The sequence below is a fragment of the Lissotriton vulgaris genome, chromosome 8, assembly GCF_964263255.1.
Source record: "Lissotriton vulgaris chromosome 8, aLisVul1.2, whole genome shotgun sequence".
NCBI lineage: Eukaryota > Metazoa > Chordata > Amphibia > Caudata > Salamandridae > Lissotriton > Lissotriton vulgaris.
Genome location: NC_141696.1, coordinates 451,037,848 through 451,053,784, shown reverse-complemented (window position 1 = coordinate 451,053,784; position 15,937 = coordinate 451,037,848). Strand labels below are relative to the sequence as shown.

At 46.4% G+C, this 15,937-nt stretch overlaps 1 protein-coding gene and 1 pseudogene across 1 annotated transcript in view; both read left to right on the top strand.

The window, feature by feature from the left end:
* MRPL30 (mitochondrial ribosomal protein L30) overlaps positions 1-15,937 on the top strand; it is a 158,780-nt gene that overhangs the window by 60,527 nt on the left and 82,316 nt on the right. The window contains exon 3 of the mRNA XM_086934232.1: positions 13,241-13,324. Coding sequence (XP_086790358.1) covers positions 13,241-13,324 — 84 coding nt within the window. The remainder of the gene's footprint in view (positions 1-13,240; positions 13,325-15,937) is intronic.
* Positions 7,638-12,734, top strand: LOC147697164 (uncharacterized; annotated as a pseudogene).

The following is a 15,937-nucleotide window of genomic DNA, read 5'->3' as shown; positions in this document are numbered from 1 at the left end:
GGACGTACTGGACGCATTGAATTATTATAGGGTCTTCCTTTACCTACATAAGCTATCGTTTCTCTAACTGGTAATTGTGCTTGTCCTGTCGCCGTTTCTGGTGGGTCCTCCTCCCCTGAGGATTCAAACTTGTCTGATTCTATTTCTGGTTCTAACTGTCTTTTTTCATGTATTTTTATTACTGCGCTTCTGATTCTTTGATACAGGTTTTTTATACAACTCTGTTTACCGTGGTTCCCATCTGCTATATTCTGACCCCATCTATGAAGTGCTCTCATTTCCTCCGGGTCTACACCCGGCCTATCTTGTTCTCTTATTAGGCAGTTTATAAAAAACCGTAATATCTTGGCTTGAGTGTCAACTTTCTGGTGAGCCATGGCCTGGCCAATACTTTCAGGGCCTTCCCCTGTTTGAACAAAATGATATATTCTGTCTAGATGATCAACCATTCCAGGTAGTGTCAATAAAAAGTTGGTAACCCGTCTTAGTCGCACTGATGCGAGTATTAATCTGTAGTCATTTTTACCGGGTACTGGATCATATCTACAGTCTGCAAGACGTTCTTTATATATGTCAAAATCGGCTGCTTGAGGTGTACGTTGTAGTGCTAAATCCCTATAAGTCCACCTATGTGTTGGTGGTGGGGTCTGGAAACCTGTCTGGAAACCTGTCGCCCCTCCGGACGCGCCTCCTGAGGCGCCGGCTCCGAAGGGATTCGTTGGGTGCAAAGTAGGAAGAATAGTTGCAGGAAGAGGTGGAAGAACGGCTGGAAGGGTCGGGACGGGAGGAGGAGTAGTTTGTCGCGGAGGTGGGGTCTGACTATCTCGGGGTCGAGCGCCGCCAGTAGGGGGTGTGTGCGGCGGTACGGGGCCTGCAGTATTAACATATTCGGGGGCTACATCGTCTAGATAGGAAGAAAGGAAAATGTCCTTTGCGGTTTTCTGGTGCATTTTAGTCGGGAGCAATGGAGGTGTCAGGTCTTTTGGTACTTCCGGGGTGGCCTTAGGTAAACCCTCGGCCAGAAGAGGATACATACCATTCATAAGGGTGTTTCGTTGTCTATCTACTTGTTCTATTTTTACTCGGATACCTTCTTCAACTAATACATTTTCACGGGCCTTTTCTGAATCCTCTCTACTTTTCTCTTCTTTTCTGTGTGCTTTTTCTGTACGCCTATGCGATTCTTTACGCCATAATTCAATGGCATCTTTCTGTGACTGTCTGGCTTTCTTTTTCCATAATGCTTCTTCTACTCTCATGATGCTATCTGCATCCCATGTCCCAGCAGCGGGCCATCTCTGATTCTCTGCTAGATCCTTGGCGTAGTCCACCCATAAATCGAGATATAAAACGGCATCTAGGCCATGTTTGTGGTACATAAAGTACCCTGGAGTGTCCCTAGGTGGAATGGGAACAGCTTCCTCGAGTATCCCTTTTCTAGTTTTTATCTGTCTTAATTTGGAGAATAACGGCATTGTTAAAAATCAGGCTACTTGGTCCTTACTTAGATATGAACACAATTAACACAATAATCACAACAATGAAGATCGAACAATCACTCATACCACGACATTTTGAAAACACATTAAAACATTTTAAAACGAACAACAATGATTAGAATAAAACTAGCTAACTGCATGATACTGGATGTACTGCTAAACAGTACAGATACACTGCTAAACAGTGCAAACCGGATATACTGCTAAACAGTACAGATACACTGCTAAACAGTGCAGACCAGGTCTGTGTACCCAAACCCGTCTTGACCGGCACAAATTAATGCGCACGTCTAGATGCGTCCCCAGCAATGGTACTCACCGGGAAGCACGGAAACGGAAGGCCTCTGAAATTCTGGACCGGACTGGACTGGACTGGACTCGACTCGACTCGTGACGCCGATACTTCGGAACTTCGGAACCTGGTGGGCCTCTGTATACCTCGGATCTTGCTCTCTCAGCTAGGCTCTGGTCGGGATCCTCCACACTCCTCACCGCCTCGTCTGGGTGTTGATCGCAGCCTCAGTCACCTCCGTTGGCCTGAGGGAGATACAGGAAATCCTGCGGGTACGCGTAGTTGTCCGTCCGGCTGTGGCAGGGGGCTAGGCCTGCAACGCACCTCCGGCGCGTGAGATGGGGGAGGAGTCCCTATTCGGGCGCCAATTTTGTGGTAAATTTAAATTACCAAAACTTAATTTATGCGGTATAGTTCAATAAGAATAACTCAGAAAAATAAGAGGCAAAATCCGTGATATTTGAGGTTTTGAAAAGGGGTTTTATTCCTTAAAAAGGAATGGGTATTTGGTTCGAACCAAAGGTGGCATACCATTCCGTCACCGCGTAGGTTCGGGAAGGGACTGACAGACCATACTATATTGACAATCATTCATATATATAGTCAATGCATTACAGTAAAGGCATATGCAGGAGGCGTAACAGCTGAGAGGAGAGATAAGAATACACATACGTAATGAAAAGACGTTACAATAGGCGTGCATGAAGGCGTGTACTAGAAACGTCATTAAGAAGATGTCACAAGTGGGTGGATCCATAAGAGAATCCTGCAGTGTCAGCAGAAATACATGGCAGAGATGCGCGCGCAGGCAGCATGACGTGTGATTGACGTGTAACTGGAGGGTGAAGGGGACTTGACATTTAGCCCTACATGAGGAGACAGAAGTCTGGGATGTCAGAACAACCTAATCCCAAATCGTATCTAATATCTCGTGTTTAAGGAACTACATTATCTGGAAGGAAAGGTCTCTCGGACAGAGGCTATTCTATACTAACTGTGAGTGCGTGTATAAGCGTCTACGTGTCTGCATGAGATGTGAGGGGGCATGGGCCTACCATGGTAACAGGAGCTATGAATTACTTGCACGGAGACAGTGAGGCCGGGCCCTTTGCTCTGCAGCTGGAAGGATGTTTACTTGAACTACTAGACAGGAATGTATTTTTCGAGGAGCGGAGCAGATAACTTGAAGGCTGAATACAGTCTTGGCAGGCAACAGGCTGAACCAAGCACCGTTAGCCGCGCAGGGAGTAAGGCAGAGGTCACGGGTACAGATGCAGGCCCAGGCTGAGGCATTCAAAGTCAGAAGGCAGGAAAAAGGCTCGATGGCAGAATTCAGGGCCTACTTCGCCAGAGCTGAAAAACGTGTAAAGTACACCACATAAAGACGTTGGCAAGGCATACTTAGGAACGGAATATTCGACCCATTCATGGTGGATCTGAAAGAGGACATGTTAACGTTGGACGCAAATGTATTTGCGTCTTCATAACTGGAAGTGGAGGGAACATACATGTACTTGTAACGCGTACACGGAGTCGTTGGGGTCTAAGATAGGGGACACACTTGATCATAAAAATTCATATTTCCTCAGTTCCCATGATGCACTGGGCCAGGGACAGACTGATTTGCATATAGCCAGGTTCTGAGCTGGGATGGGACAGTGAGATAAATAACGGTGATGGATCAAGCCCTGATCTTTGGACTGGGTAAGAGTGGTCTGTTTAACTCAGACACTCTGTTCATCACCACCCCCTTTTCTAAATCGTTTTTGGCCACTATAGGTGTGGCAGGGTATACTCAGACATGAGTCCCTTTCTCACTGCTCCATCAGGATTCAAGCAAGCCGGGCCGAAGAAGGCTGAAATGCCAGAAACCGGTCCCCGGTAGCTTGTCTCCTTTCTGGTGAAGAATTGGCTTGGTAGTTTAGTCTGCCCTGTTCCCATGATGCACTGGGCCAGGGACAGACTGATTTGCATATAGCCAGGTTCTGAGCTGGGATGGGGCAGTGAGATAAATAACGGTGATGGATCAAGCCCTGATCTTTGGACTGGGTAAGAGTGGTCTGTTTAACTCAGACACTCTGTTCATCACCACCCCCTTTTCTAAATCGTTTTTGGCCACTATAGGTGTGGCAGGGTATACTCAGACATGAGTCCCTTTCTCACTGCTCCATCAGGATTCAAGCAAGCCGGGCCGAAGAAGGCTGAAATGCCAGAAACCGGTCCCCGGTAGCTTGTCTCCTTTCTGGTGAAGAATTGGCTTGGTAGTTTAGTCTGCCCTGTTCCCATGATGCACTGGGCCAGGGACAGACTGATTTGCATATAGCCAGGTTCTGAGCTGGGATGGGGCAGTGAGATAAATAACGGTGATGGATCAAGCCCTGATCTTTGGACTGGGTAAGAGTGGTCTGTTTAACTCAGACACTCTGTTCATCACCACCCCCCCCTTTTCTAAATCGTATGACTGTGTTGTAACATGTTATGGGTTCTAAGATCAATAAGGTGTGTAAAGTGTGAATAAACACAGCACCTGTGACACAGATATTTTGTGAGACTACATTCATTTCTTACCTAAAAGTAATTTTGTGTGATCTCAGACCGTCTCTGGCGTCCAGCCGCTGCTCCTACTCCTGCTGCTGCCCTGCCAGGGGGAGGCGTGCAATCATCATCCGATGTGTTTGAGTCGCACACTTCAATTTCAGTGCCTTTCCTCATGGCCATGTTGTGTAGCATTGTGCAGCTTGTCACTGTTTTACAACATGTTTCAGGCCTGTACTGCAATGCCCCTCCACTTTTAGTTATGCACCTGAAACGGCTTTTCAAAATGCCAAATGTGCGTTCTATGATGCTGCACGTTGACCGGTGTGCCCTGTTGTATCTTCTCTCACTTGCATTTGATGGATTTAAATATGGCGTTAAGATGAAGTCTTGCACTGTGTAGGCACTGTCACCTGCATGGATGGAAAGTAAGAGTCCACTGACAAATTAGTAATGTATGGAAGGATGTATGTGTGAAATGTATTTACCTAGCAGGTATCCCTCTCCAAACTGTCCAGTACTCAGACGTCCATGTATCCCACTATGTCGGAAAATGTAAGAGTCATGTGTGCTGCCTGGGTATTTGGCCACAATGTCATTGATTATGTATTTGGCATTGCACACAATCTGGATGTTCAGGGAATGGTAGCTTTTCCGATTCCTGATGACATATTCTGTAGCTGCTGGTGGTGTGATGGCAATATGGGTCCCATCAATGCAGCCAATCACATGGGGGAAACGTGCAATTTGATAAAAACCAAGTTTTGTTTCTTGTAATGCCTGTTGGGTGCTTGGAAAGTAAATGTGATGTTGTAGCCTGTTCAGCATTGCGTCCAAAAAGGCATGAAAAAAACGTGAAAGAGCCCTCCAACCTCTGCTATGACTCCTTGAAAAGACCCTGAGGCCAGAAGGTGCAGTGAGCACAATACCTGCACATGGGTAGGAATTGATTGTGTCCTGCCTGTTGGGTCTCCAATAAGGGTTTCAGCTCATCTATGAGGTCCAAAATGGTGTGTGGGTGCAGCCTGTACTAATCATAGATGTCCTCTTCAGTCTGCTGGAACAGCTTGATGCGCAGTCTGAATACTCGCTCCTGTCTCTGTCTCCTCTATGCAAGGGCACAGATATGCAGCCTCCTGCCCATCAGGTATAGTCCTGCCATGTTGGAAGTTTCTGTTGCATTGTGGGTTGCTTTTTATACCTTCAACCTGGTTACCACCTGCATGCACTTGGTGGTAATTGTGATTTCTTAAATTGCGATTTCCATCAATTCACAATTAGCGATTTTTTTCATACATGTCACTGCGATTTTTTAATTTGCAATTTCTGGTTTGCGATTTTCGCAAACTTGAAACATTGCAAAATTTGAAATCTCAATTTAATTTGCAGAATTGATGTTCTCGCAACATAAGAAATCACAATTTTTATGATTCCTTATATTGCAATGCGATTTATTTCATACATACCTTTTTCCTATTTTTTCCTATTTTTTAGTCGCAAACGCTGTTTTTTTGCGATTCGCGTTTGCGACAAAAAAATTGGTTGATACATCTGCCCCCTGATCACTTATGTAGAGTATCTGAATTCAAAATCAATGCAAATAAATCTGAAGGCTTGAACATCTTATTGCAAAATAAGGCACTTTCTGTAGTGGAGGGTGTTGCAACCTTCAGATGGTCCACTGAGACGATTTAATCTCTCGGAGCTGATTTAAGGAAAACTCTGCAGAAAGCCTACTTTATGAACCTTATGAAGCTATGCAAATCAGTGAAGACAAATTTAACGAGTGGGAGGCATAGATCTGTACTCAGGGTTTGAGGAATTGCAGCAATAAAATTTAATGTTAATCCTTCCCAAAATAATTAATTTTTTATTCCCTACCGGTGCATATAGAAGATATTTGTAGATCCTGCAGAGGCGGTAAATTCATTTTGAAAGCTACAGGGGCACATAAAGTAGACATACGCTAACGGTGGGATGGGGGCTTGGGTGTCCCAAACATTAGAAGGTATTATTTAATGACACACCATCGCTTCTTAGTCAAATGGACCAGAATAGAAACAGACAATGGGTGGTGCATAATATAGCACACACTTAGTCAGGTACCACTTTGATGAGAACCTTGGTGTTCGAGGCATGTGGGATGCTGAATTCATATCTGTGCATTAATCGCCGCCTAGTGATGGGTCCGGATGATCGCACATTGTTGTCCTGGAAGAGTCTTCGGAGTATCACGAGATAGGTGGCTCCTCACCTGGACTACAGTGCGCATGGGCATCGACTCCATCCTCAGATTGTTTTTTTCCGCCATTGGGTTCGGATGCATATTTGTTCGGAATCGATAAAAAACTTTCTTTTTGGCCAAAAGGCCTTTAGTATATCGTCGGTATTGTCTTGCGATCGGTGCCCAGTTCTGTTCCAGCTCAGTTCCCGAGCCAGACATCCAGAGGAGCCGCGTGGCTTTTCAGCACTGAAGGCCCGGTCGACGCCAGAGGCCTTATCGACGAACCATCATGGAACGGAGCCCGTTCAAGATATGTCCTGTGTGTAACTCAAAATATCCTCACATCGACGTCCACCCGGTGTGCAACAAGTGCCTGTCTCCGGATCACGATGAAGCCAGCTGTATGGCTTGTTCTCGTATCCGCACCAAGAAGACGATTCGACTTCGACGCGCAGCGCGCAAAGAAGCCCAGAAGACGGCACCTGACCCGGTGAACATATTCGATGCCGGGGACGATGAGGGAGCAGAGCGGGAGGTTCGAGAGGACCTGTCTGATCCCGCATCGGAGATGGACTCCAGCTACAACGCTGATATTGAAATGGTCGATACTGAAGACGTTTTCGACGAGGTAGGAGACGACGATGGGACCTTTGGGGCCATGGAAGATAGCTCAAGCGAGGAGCTAGGCCCGAATGCTGATACTGGGGCCGAGACACTTAATAAGGCTCAGGTCGAGGGATTGCCACATGGCCTTACCCAAGATCTTACACTAGGTTCTACAGCCTCGCCTTCAGACAGTTCTAAGGAGCCACGGGTTGCCAAATCGAAAACGAAAGAGAAAGCTTCGGTGTCTACGCAACCAAAAGCACTAGAGGCGAAATCGAAACCGAAAGTGCGTATTGCTTTGGTCGGCTCGAAGTCCTCTGAACTATCGGCACCGACGAACCAAAAAGGTGTTATCGACCCGGTGAGGTCGCTAAAGGGTGTCGAGCCGAAGACTGGGACACCGAAAAAACTGGTCAAAGACGTCGACCCGAAAAAATCAGCACTGAAGACCGTCGACACAGACAAAGGACTCGGAGCTCAGATGGTTCTCGATCCTACGCGTCGACCAGACAAGGCTAAGAGCGGTACGAACCTCGACTCCACGCCTAGCGGTGGCTCGAAACAACCCGTCGTGTCGACGCAGCCACCCGCCTCCTTCTCGAAGCAGGTGTCGGAATCGCTCAAGCGAATTAAGGAAAAGGCTTCGGCTGTCGGACCAAAGGATACTCCACCACCAAAGCCTGCCAGTAAACCTCAAAAGTCGCCGGCGCCCATCCAGTTCACGCTGCCGCCGAAAGTGGTACCTAAGGCCTTCGCCCCGAAGATTGCCGTCGAAGCGTCCAAGAAGGTGTCCACGGGGCCGAAGCCCACAACTGCGGTACTAGTCACAAAGCATCGACAACCCTCGCTTGAAGAGCAGTCGGAACAATTAATCGATGCCGACACTGGTAGACTTTCAATTTACAAACGAAAGATCGCCCCGGAACAGCCTATGGAGTCATATAGAATCACATTGAAAAAGAAGAAGGATTCTACTACAGCACCCGTTCTTGTCGAACCTATATCTCCACGTGGCCAAGACACTGCTCCTGTTTCGCCCACTTACTCGGATGTGGAGACAGGGGATGGTGACAATGAGGAGTACAGCTATCCTGTGGACACTGATCCAGAAGATCAAAATGAACCCTGGGCGGACGCTGCTGACCCAGGGGATCCACACACTGCCCCGTACAGTCATGTGTATGCTGTAAAAACATCGCCTACTGAAGACTCGGCGGCGTTTAATGCACTTATTGAAAGGGCAGCCAAAAACCATGATGTCCAGCTCCATGCTGACCCTATTGAAGTGGATTTTCTGTTTGACACCTTTTCCACCTCAGAAAGAACTGTCAAGACTCTGCCAATGCTGAAGGGTGTCTTAAAACATGCTGGAGACATATTTAAAGAGCCCACAAGGGCCAGGGTAATAAACCCCAGAATTGAAAAGAAGTACAAACCGGCGCCTGGGGACCCTACCTACATTAAGGGACAGTTTCAGTTGGACTCTCTGGTTGTTTCCAATGCCCGGGAGAGGGCGAACTCGCAAACAACGGGTGATGCTCCTCCCCCTGACAAAGAATCTAAAGTGCTAGAAGCATCAGGAAAAAGGGCGGCAGCTCAAGCGGCCAATATCTGGCGCATTTCAAACACTCAGGCACTCTTAGCCAGATATGACCGGGCCCATTACGATACACTTGAGACCCTGTTACAACACTTGCCAGATGAATATAAGGAGGCAGCAGAGATGCTCATTCAGGAAGGAAAGCTCATATCAAATGCTTCTATCAAGTGTGCACTGAACGCAGCAGACACCGCGGCCAGAGCCATTAACACCAGTGTGATGTTGAGGCGACATGCCTGGCTCAGAATCTCCGGGTTCAAGCCAGAGATACAGACCACCATACTAAATCAGCCTGTAAACCCTGATCATTTATTTGGCCCAGAGGTGGACACCACCTTGGAAAAAATCAAAAAGGACACTGAAACTGCAAAGTCTATGGGGGCTCTCCAGTCGCAGCCGTTCAGGGGTGGTTCTTTTCGTCGCTCAAACAATAGAGGTGTTTCAAGAGGCCAGCTGTCCCAGCAAACACAGTACAATAAAAGTGGCGCGCAAACCACATACACCAAACAAAGTAGAGGTGGCTATCGTGGAAACAGCGCCAAGGGCAGAGGGCGTGGAATCAACAGCTCCAGATGCTCCGCCACTAATGAACAGTGACGCCTTGTCACTGCCCCCCGACCATACAACACCGGCCGGGGGAAGACTACAACAGTTCCTGCCAGTCTGGAAATCCATCACCGCAGACAGGTGGGTCAGGAAGCTTATCCAGTACGGTTATTGTCTGGAGTTAACATCCACTCCACCCACCATACCCCCAAGACACCGTCCTATGTCCACAGAGCATTTGCACTTATTGCTGCAGGAGGTACTCGTCATGCTGCAAAAAGGAGCAATCGAACTCGTGCTTGTGGAAGAAAGAGGCACAGGAGTGTACTCACTGTACTTCCTAATCCCAAAAAAGGACTGGTCCCTCAGACCCATACTGGACCTCAGACCCCTAAACCAGTACATCCTGTCAGAACACTTTCACATGCTAACACTGCAGCAGGTCCTACCGTTGCTCAGTCAGGGAGATTTCCTCCCAACATTCGATCTGAAGGATGCATACTCCGCTACACCCGTCACACAGAAAGTACCTCAGATTCACCATTCAAAATCAGCATTACCAATTCAAGGTCCTCCCTTTCGGAGTGACGACAGCACCCAGGGTGTTTACAAAGGGCCTGGCGACAGTGGCTGCACACCTACGGAGACAGAATGTTCATGTCTCCCCTTCTCTGGACGACTGGCTTATTCAAGCAAAGTCGGCGGAGCAGTGTGCCGCCCACATGTCCCACACCATTTACCTTCTTCATGATCTGGGATTCTCACTGAATTACCCAAAGTCCAACCTTCAGCCCGCCCACGTACGACAGTATCTGGGCACGACAATAGACACTCTGGCAGCCACAGCACAGCCAAATTCAGTGAGGATCAAAGTCATTCAATTGCTGATACAAAAATTCAGACCGCAACACTCGCTTCCAGCACAAGTGTTCATGCAGTTGATAGGCATGATGGCCTGCATCTTCATAGTTCCGCACGCGAGACTACATATGCGTCCGCTTCAGGAGTGCTTAGCACGTCAGTGGAATCAGGCTCACGGACAGTTGAAAGACCTAGTGTTGGTAACCGGTCGTGCATACAACTCTCTGCATTGGTGGAATCCACAAAACCTTTGCAGGGGACGACCGTTCCAGGAGCCTGTGCCACAGATCATTCTGACGACGGACGCATCTCTCCAGGGATGGGGAGCTCATGTACTCCACTACACAGTGCAGGGACTATGGACAACGCAGCAAAAGAAGATGCACATCAACCTTCTAGAACTGATGGCTATCTTCATGGCAATGAAAGCATTCAAAGTACATCTGTGCAACAAGGTCGTGTTGATCCGGACGGACAACATGACGGCCATGTACTACATTCAGAAGCAGGGAGGTACACACTCTCCACAGTTGTCTCATCTGGCTCAGAGCATGTGGAAGTGGGCCATTCAAAGGAACATCTTCCTCATGGCGGAACACCTCCCAGGCAAAGACAATCAGATGGCGGACCTGCTCAGCAGGTACAGCCACCAAATGCACGAGTGGGAGATACAACCATCAGTACTCCACCCGTACTTCCATCAGTGGGGTCATCCAGAGATAGACCTGTTCGCCACAAAGGAAAACGCCAAATGCCAAAGCTTTGCCGCCAGGATCCCACACCCACAGTCGCAGGGCAATGCGATATGGATGAACTGGTCAGGCATATTTGCGTACGCTTTTCCCCCAGCACCTCTAATACCGCTGGTGGCACGCAAGCTGAAGCAACACTCGATGACACTCATCCTGGTTGCTCCGACGTGGGCACGCCAACCATGGTACACCCCGTTTCTAGAACTATCCGTGGTACCGCATCAAAGGCTGCACCTCACACCCAGGCTTTTGACGCAGAGCCATGGAGACATTCAGCATCCAGATCCGCAACAGCTCAACCTGCCGATCTGGCTCCTGAAGTCTTAGAATTTGGCTACCGCAACTTGCCTCCAGACTGTATGGATGTCATAAGGGAAGCAAGGAAGCCCACCACCAGAGCAAGTTATGCGGCGAAATGGAAGCGGTTAGTCATTTATTGTGCTGACCACAACATCAACCCGCTAGATGCACCTACTCACAACATCATTTGTTATCTGTTGCATCTATACAAATGCAATCTGGCCTATGCTTCCATTCGTATACATTTGTCTGCAATAGCAGCTTATCTACAAAACAATTCAGAAAAGGGGGTGGTGATGGACAGAGTATCTGAATTAAGCAGAGCACTCCTACCCAGTCAACAGATCAGGGCTTGATCCATCACCGTTTTTTAGCTCACTGCACCATCCCAGCTTAGAACCTGGCTACATGCAAATTAGTCTGTCCCAGGCCCAGTGCATCATGGGAACAGGGCAGACCAAATTACCAAGCCAATTCTTTTACTGGAAAGGAAACAAGCTTCCGGGGACCAGTTTCTGGCATTACAGCCGTCTTCGGCCCGGCTTGCTTGAATTCTGCAGTGAGCAAGGGACTCAATCGAAAAGGAAAAGAGACACTATTTAAGAGAACTATAGCTGGCATTACAGCCTGGCAAGATTGGGGGGTAATGGGCCTCCTGGCGGTTGTCAGTGTTGGAGAGGTTGTGGGGAGACAGGAACACTTGCATACTGTGGGCTTGCCCTAAACTTGCAGACTTTAGGAGGGGAGTCCTGGAAGACACTAATAAAGCTATAAAATCCAGTTTGGCAAAATGCACTAAATTTATACTTTTAGAAAACCTGTCAGAATGAATATACCCATTGAACTTAATTACGGATCTGTGGCTAAGGCGGAGGAGCGTCACCCCACACTGCTTTGCAGCAATGAAAAAAATGAAAAATAAAATGATAATAAAGATGTTATTATCATTTTGTTTGTTCCTTCTGCTGCAGCTTTGTGGGGTGGGGTGGGGCGGGGCAGCTCTACTCACAGAGCAGGACAGGGGAGGAGTGGTGCGCATGAGGCTGTGGCCGGCCCTTAGCATGTTATCCACTCAAACTGCATTGCAGTATGGGTGGAGAACACGCCCAGGCTTTCTTTTCCTGGCTGAGCGACAAACCATGGCGATCAGACCAATCGCAACGCTGCATTGCAGCATTGTGATTGGCTCAGAGGAGCCTGGCTGCTTCCTGTTCAGCCCAACGTGAGGAGAAACGACGTGTGAAAGACCCGGCAGGAGGTAAGTGAATTTTATTTTTTTAGACCTCTCTTACACCCCCCCCCCTCCCCCCCCCCCTTCCTCTTTGCCACCACAGATCCATGCTGGCCGCCACTGATTAAACTCCAGAAAGGGGAAATTAATCTCCCAGATGCTGCTCCCAGAAGAGATTATATTGGCGTCATGTACCTCCTCACATATTTCCATAGATATGTGGTTATCAAAACCACAGTGAATGCTAGCTACAGGGAATATTTCAGAATTATCCCTGTTCAGAGTTAGAGAATTCACAGTGATAACTTGCTTGGAAATGGAGTTTAGAGAACTACAGTGCAAAAACCTTCTATAAATAGAATATATTGGAAGGTAATATTTTGAGGTTAAACCAGGAGAATCCAAGATTGTTACACGCCATGTTAATAGTTTGTGTAGATATAACAGAAGTTGAACCTGGAGGAAGGGAGTCATGTGTTAATGGATGAGAAGATCAGGCTCTGGTCATGACTTAGAGATAAGGGCATAGATTTGAAACTTCTCTTTTAGCATTCTGTTTGTGTTTAAGTATATCTATATAGTTGAGGAGCTTGTGGGCCATTTCCAAAGTTATGACATTTTCAGGTTGTATAATTCCAGCAGTGTTTGGTCAGTTAATCATAATCTCTTGATGATATTATGCATTTTACATTCTTCGGCCTGATAACTGAAAGAAAATGTCAAGTGTGCATCTTTGTTTTGTCATGTTTTCATGTATAAAAAGCTGATGCCAATGTTGGAACATTTTGTTCTAGGATGTGAAACTGACCCAGTTCACTTCTCCCACATGGACGGAATGCATTCGTTATAAGTTTACGAAATCTCGTATTCCAAAGGAGGTAAGTGCAATATTTGTGTGTGTCTAGCCAGATAAGTTAACTTATCTATTTCGCCACAATGAATGCATCAGGTCAAACCTGATTACCTATCTCCTGTTACCATATGCGTTTTCCATGTGAGATTTTTCCATTTCAGTATACTTTTGTTGTTGCCTAAACAAACAAGCATTGGCATCGTCAATAGTTCTAGCTTTTGGGACCTTATATGTGATTAGCCATGCAGCACTTGATGTTGTTTAATGAAGGATATTGTGCTGGATAACTAAACACTTTTAATGTTCCAAAGGCGAGACCTATTGGCTATGTGTTGGGGGGCCTTATACGTTTTTAGCTAGAGCTATTGACTTTGCTAATGTTTTTTAACTGTTCTGTAGAGAAGTGTGGCTGCTGTGCAGTATGCTGAAAAGTTGCAATTAAAAAGTGTAAGAAGCACTGAGTTATGTAGCGGCGGCGATGTGTGATGCTGTGCTGGCCCAGAGTGATGCTGTGGTGGCCCTGAGTGATGCTGTGGTGATGCTGACCGATGCCTCTGGTGATGCTGATTGGTGCTGCAGAGTGATGCTGTGTTAGTGCATAGTGATGCTCTGGTGGTACTGAATGATGCAGTGGTGAAGCTGAGTGATCATGTGGTGGCCCTGAGTGATCATGTGGTGGCCCTGAGTGATCATGTGGTGGCCCTGAGTGATGCTGTGGTGGTGCTGAGTGATACTGTGGTGGTGCTGAGTGATGATGTGGTGGTGCTGACTGATGATGTGGTGGTTATTCATTTATTTATAATAGAACAATACAAATGCTCCCTAACAGGCAGATCTACTTAACACAGATATAAAAAAAACACTTTTTAAAGTTTTATTTCACTCGCAGGAAAATATCTTTATTCTTGGTGCAAGAAAAGGGCAAGTTTGGTTTTGAATTACTGTATCTAATCCACACAAGAGCCTAGAGGGAAAATGCGAACCAGGGATGCCCTCCACTCACAAATCATCAATAACAGCAAAACCCTGTCCCTTAGGCGTTCATTGTCGGTATTAGTATTAAGCAATGGAGAGACCATGTATCAATTTCCACTGCTACAACACAAAAATTCTTAATTTAAACTTGGGGTGTATTACCGCTTCTTGCCTAAATTTCGTAGCATAATAGATTTTTCGGGAAATTCCTTGTACACTTCAAATTGACAGTCAACAAGAGCGCAAAGCGATGTCTGGGTCAAACATTACACAGGGCATCAAAACACAAACACACAATGTAGTGTAAAAAATATGTGAAGAACAAAAAGACCCCTCACGGGGGCACCACCCTCGGGACAGCTGGCAGGTACTCACCAGGTTAGACCCCTTTTCTCTTCATTGGTAGTCAAGTCAAGTCAATAACCTTTATTCGGATATTTCATTATCCATAAAAGTACACACATAATTACGTACATGGTCAGAATAAAAATCACATTAAAATAAGGTAAAAACATTGTTGGATTTTCCTTGTTATTATCAATAGCAGCAACACTGAAATAACAAAGTGCAAGGTGTCATTATTGTCCAGATCATCAAGTTTAAGTCTTTTTCTATGGCATTATCGAATGAAATATACATATGCAGGAATCACCCTTACAATAGCAGCAATATATACACAGGACACATGTTGCAAGCATCAGTTAAAATAAGGGCTTGCTGGAGCGTTTAGCAGCATTATCTAAGGTGCTGGTTTTGTAAAGTGCATAGTGCATAATGCATAATTCCTAATCAATAGGCCATCTAAATAAATGCAAGGTCATCCAAGGATCATTAAAATAGGCAGATTACTATAGCTCAGTATTTACAGGTAAAAATGCAAAGTAAAGTGTGACTGTGCAAAGTGCTAATATTCAATGCCTCTAAATACAGATGGTACATATTGGCCTGATGGACAACATCATTGGTAGTCATTTGCATTACTGTAACCTGTAGGCAAAGCATAAGCACACACGGATGACTAACAAAATCAGACAGATAATGAAAAGATAATCACTGGCTAAGTATTGACTCAACATCATTGATGTACACTGCTTTATAGATGCACGCACACATATGATCTAGGGAAAAACTTGACCATGCAGGAAAACAAGTGATTGAAGTGGGCTGACCTATCGCCCGCAGCTCTATGGAGGGATTGGGCAAAAGCAAAATGTGAAAGCTTGTTGAGCAGACCAATGGAAGAAGCTTTCTGGACCATGCTTTTTTCCTGTTAGGTGATCCTCAGAAACCACTATACCCTAAGCAAGGCCTTATCATTGGTATAAATAGTGCAGATTATAGCCCAATGTGTGAAGTGTAGTGGTTCATGGTAGCTCATCTAGGCTTAAAAGAAGACCCCAGAGCTTACAGCCGACCCAGCCAGGCACTGCACACAAACAGGAAATGCCAGACTAGCCTAAATCCAGCCAGGTACTGCACCCAAACAGGAAATGCCAAAATACCCTAAATCCAGCCAGAACTAACAGTATCCATACGATTGTGTATTGATCCTGTACCGGAACACGAAGGAACTGACCTACGTTGCAGCACTTCCCAAAAGTGTGAGGCCAACCCGAAGTGCTCCCCTACCTACCTCCTCTCTGAAAGGCAGAGCCTGAGACAT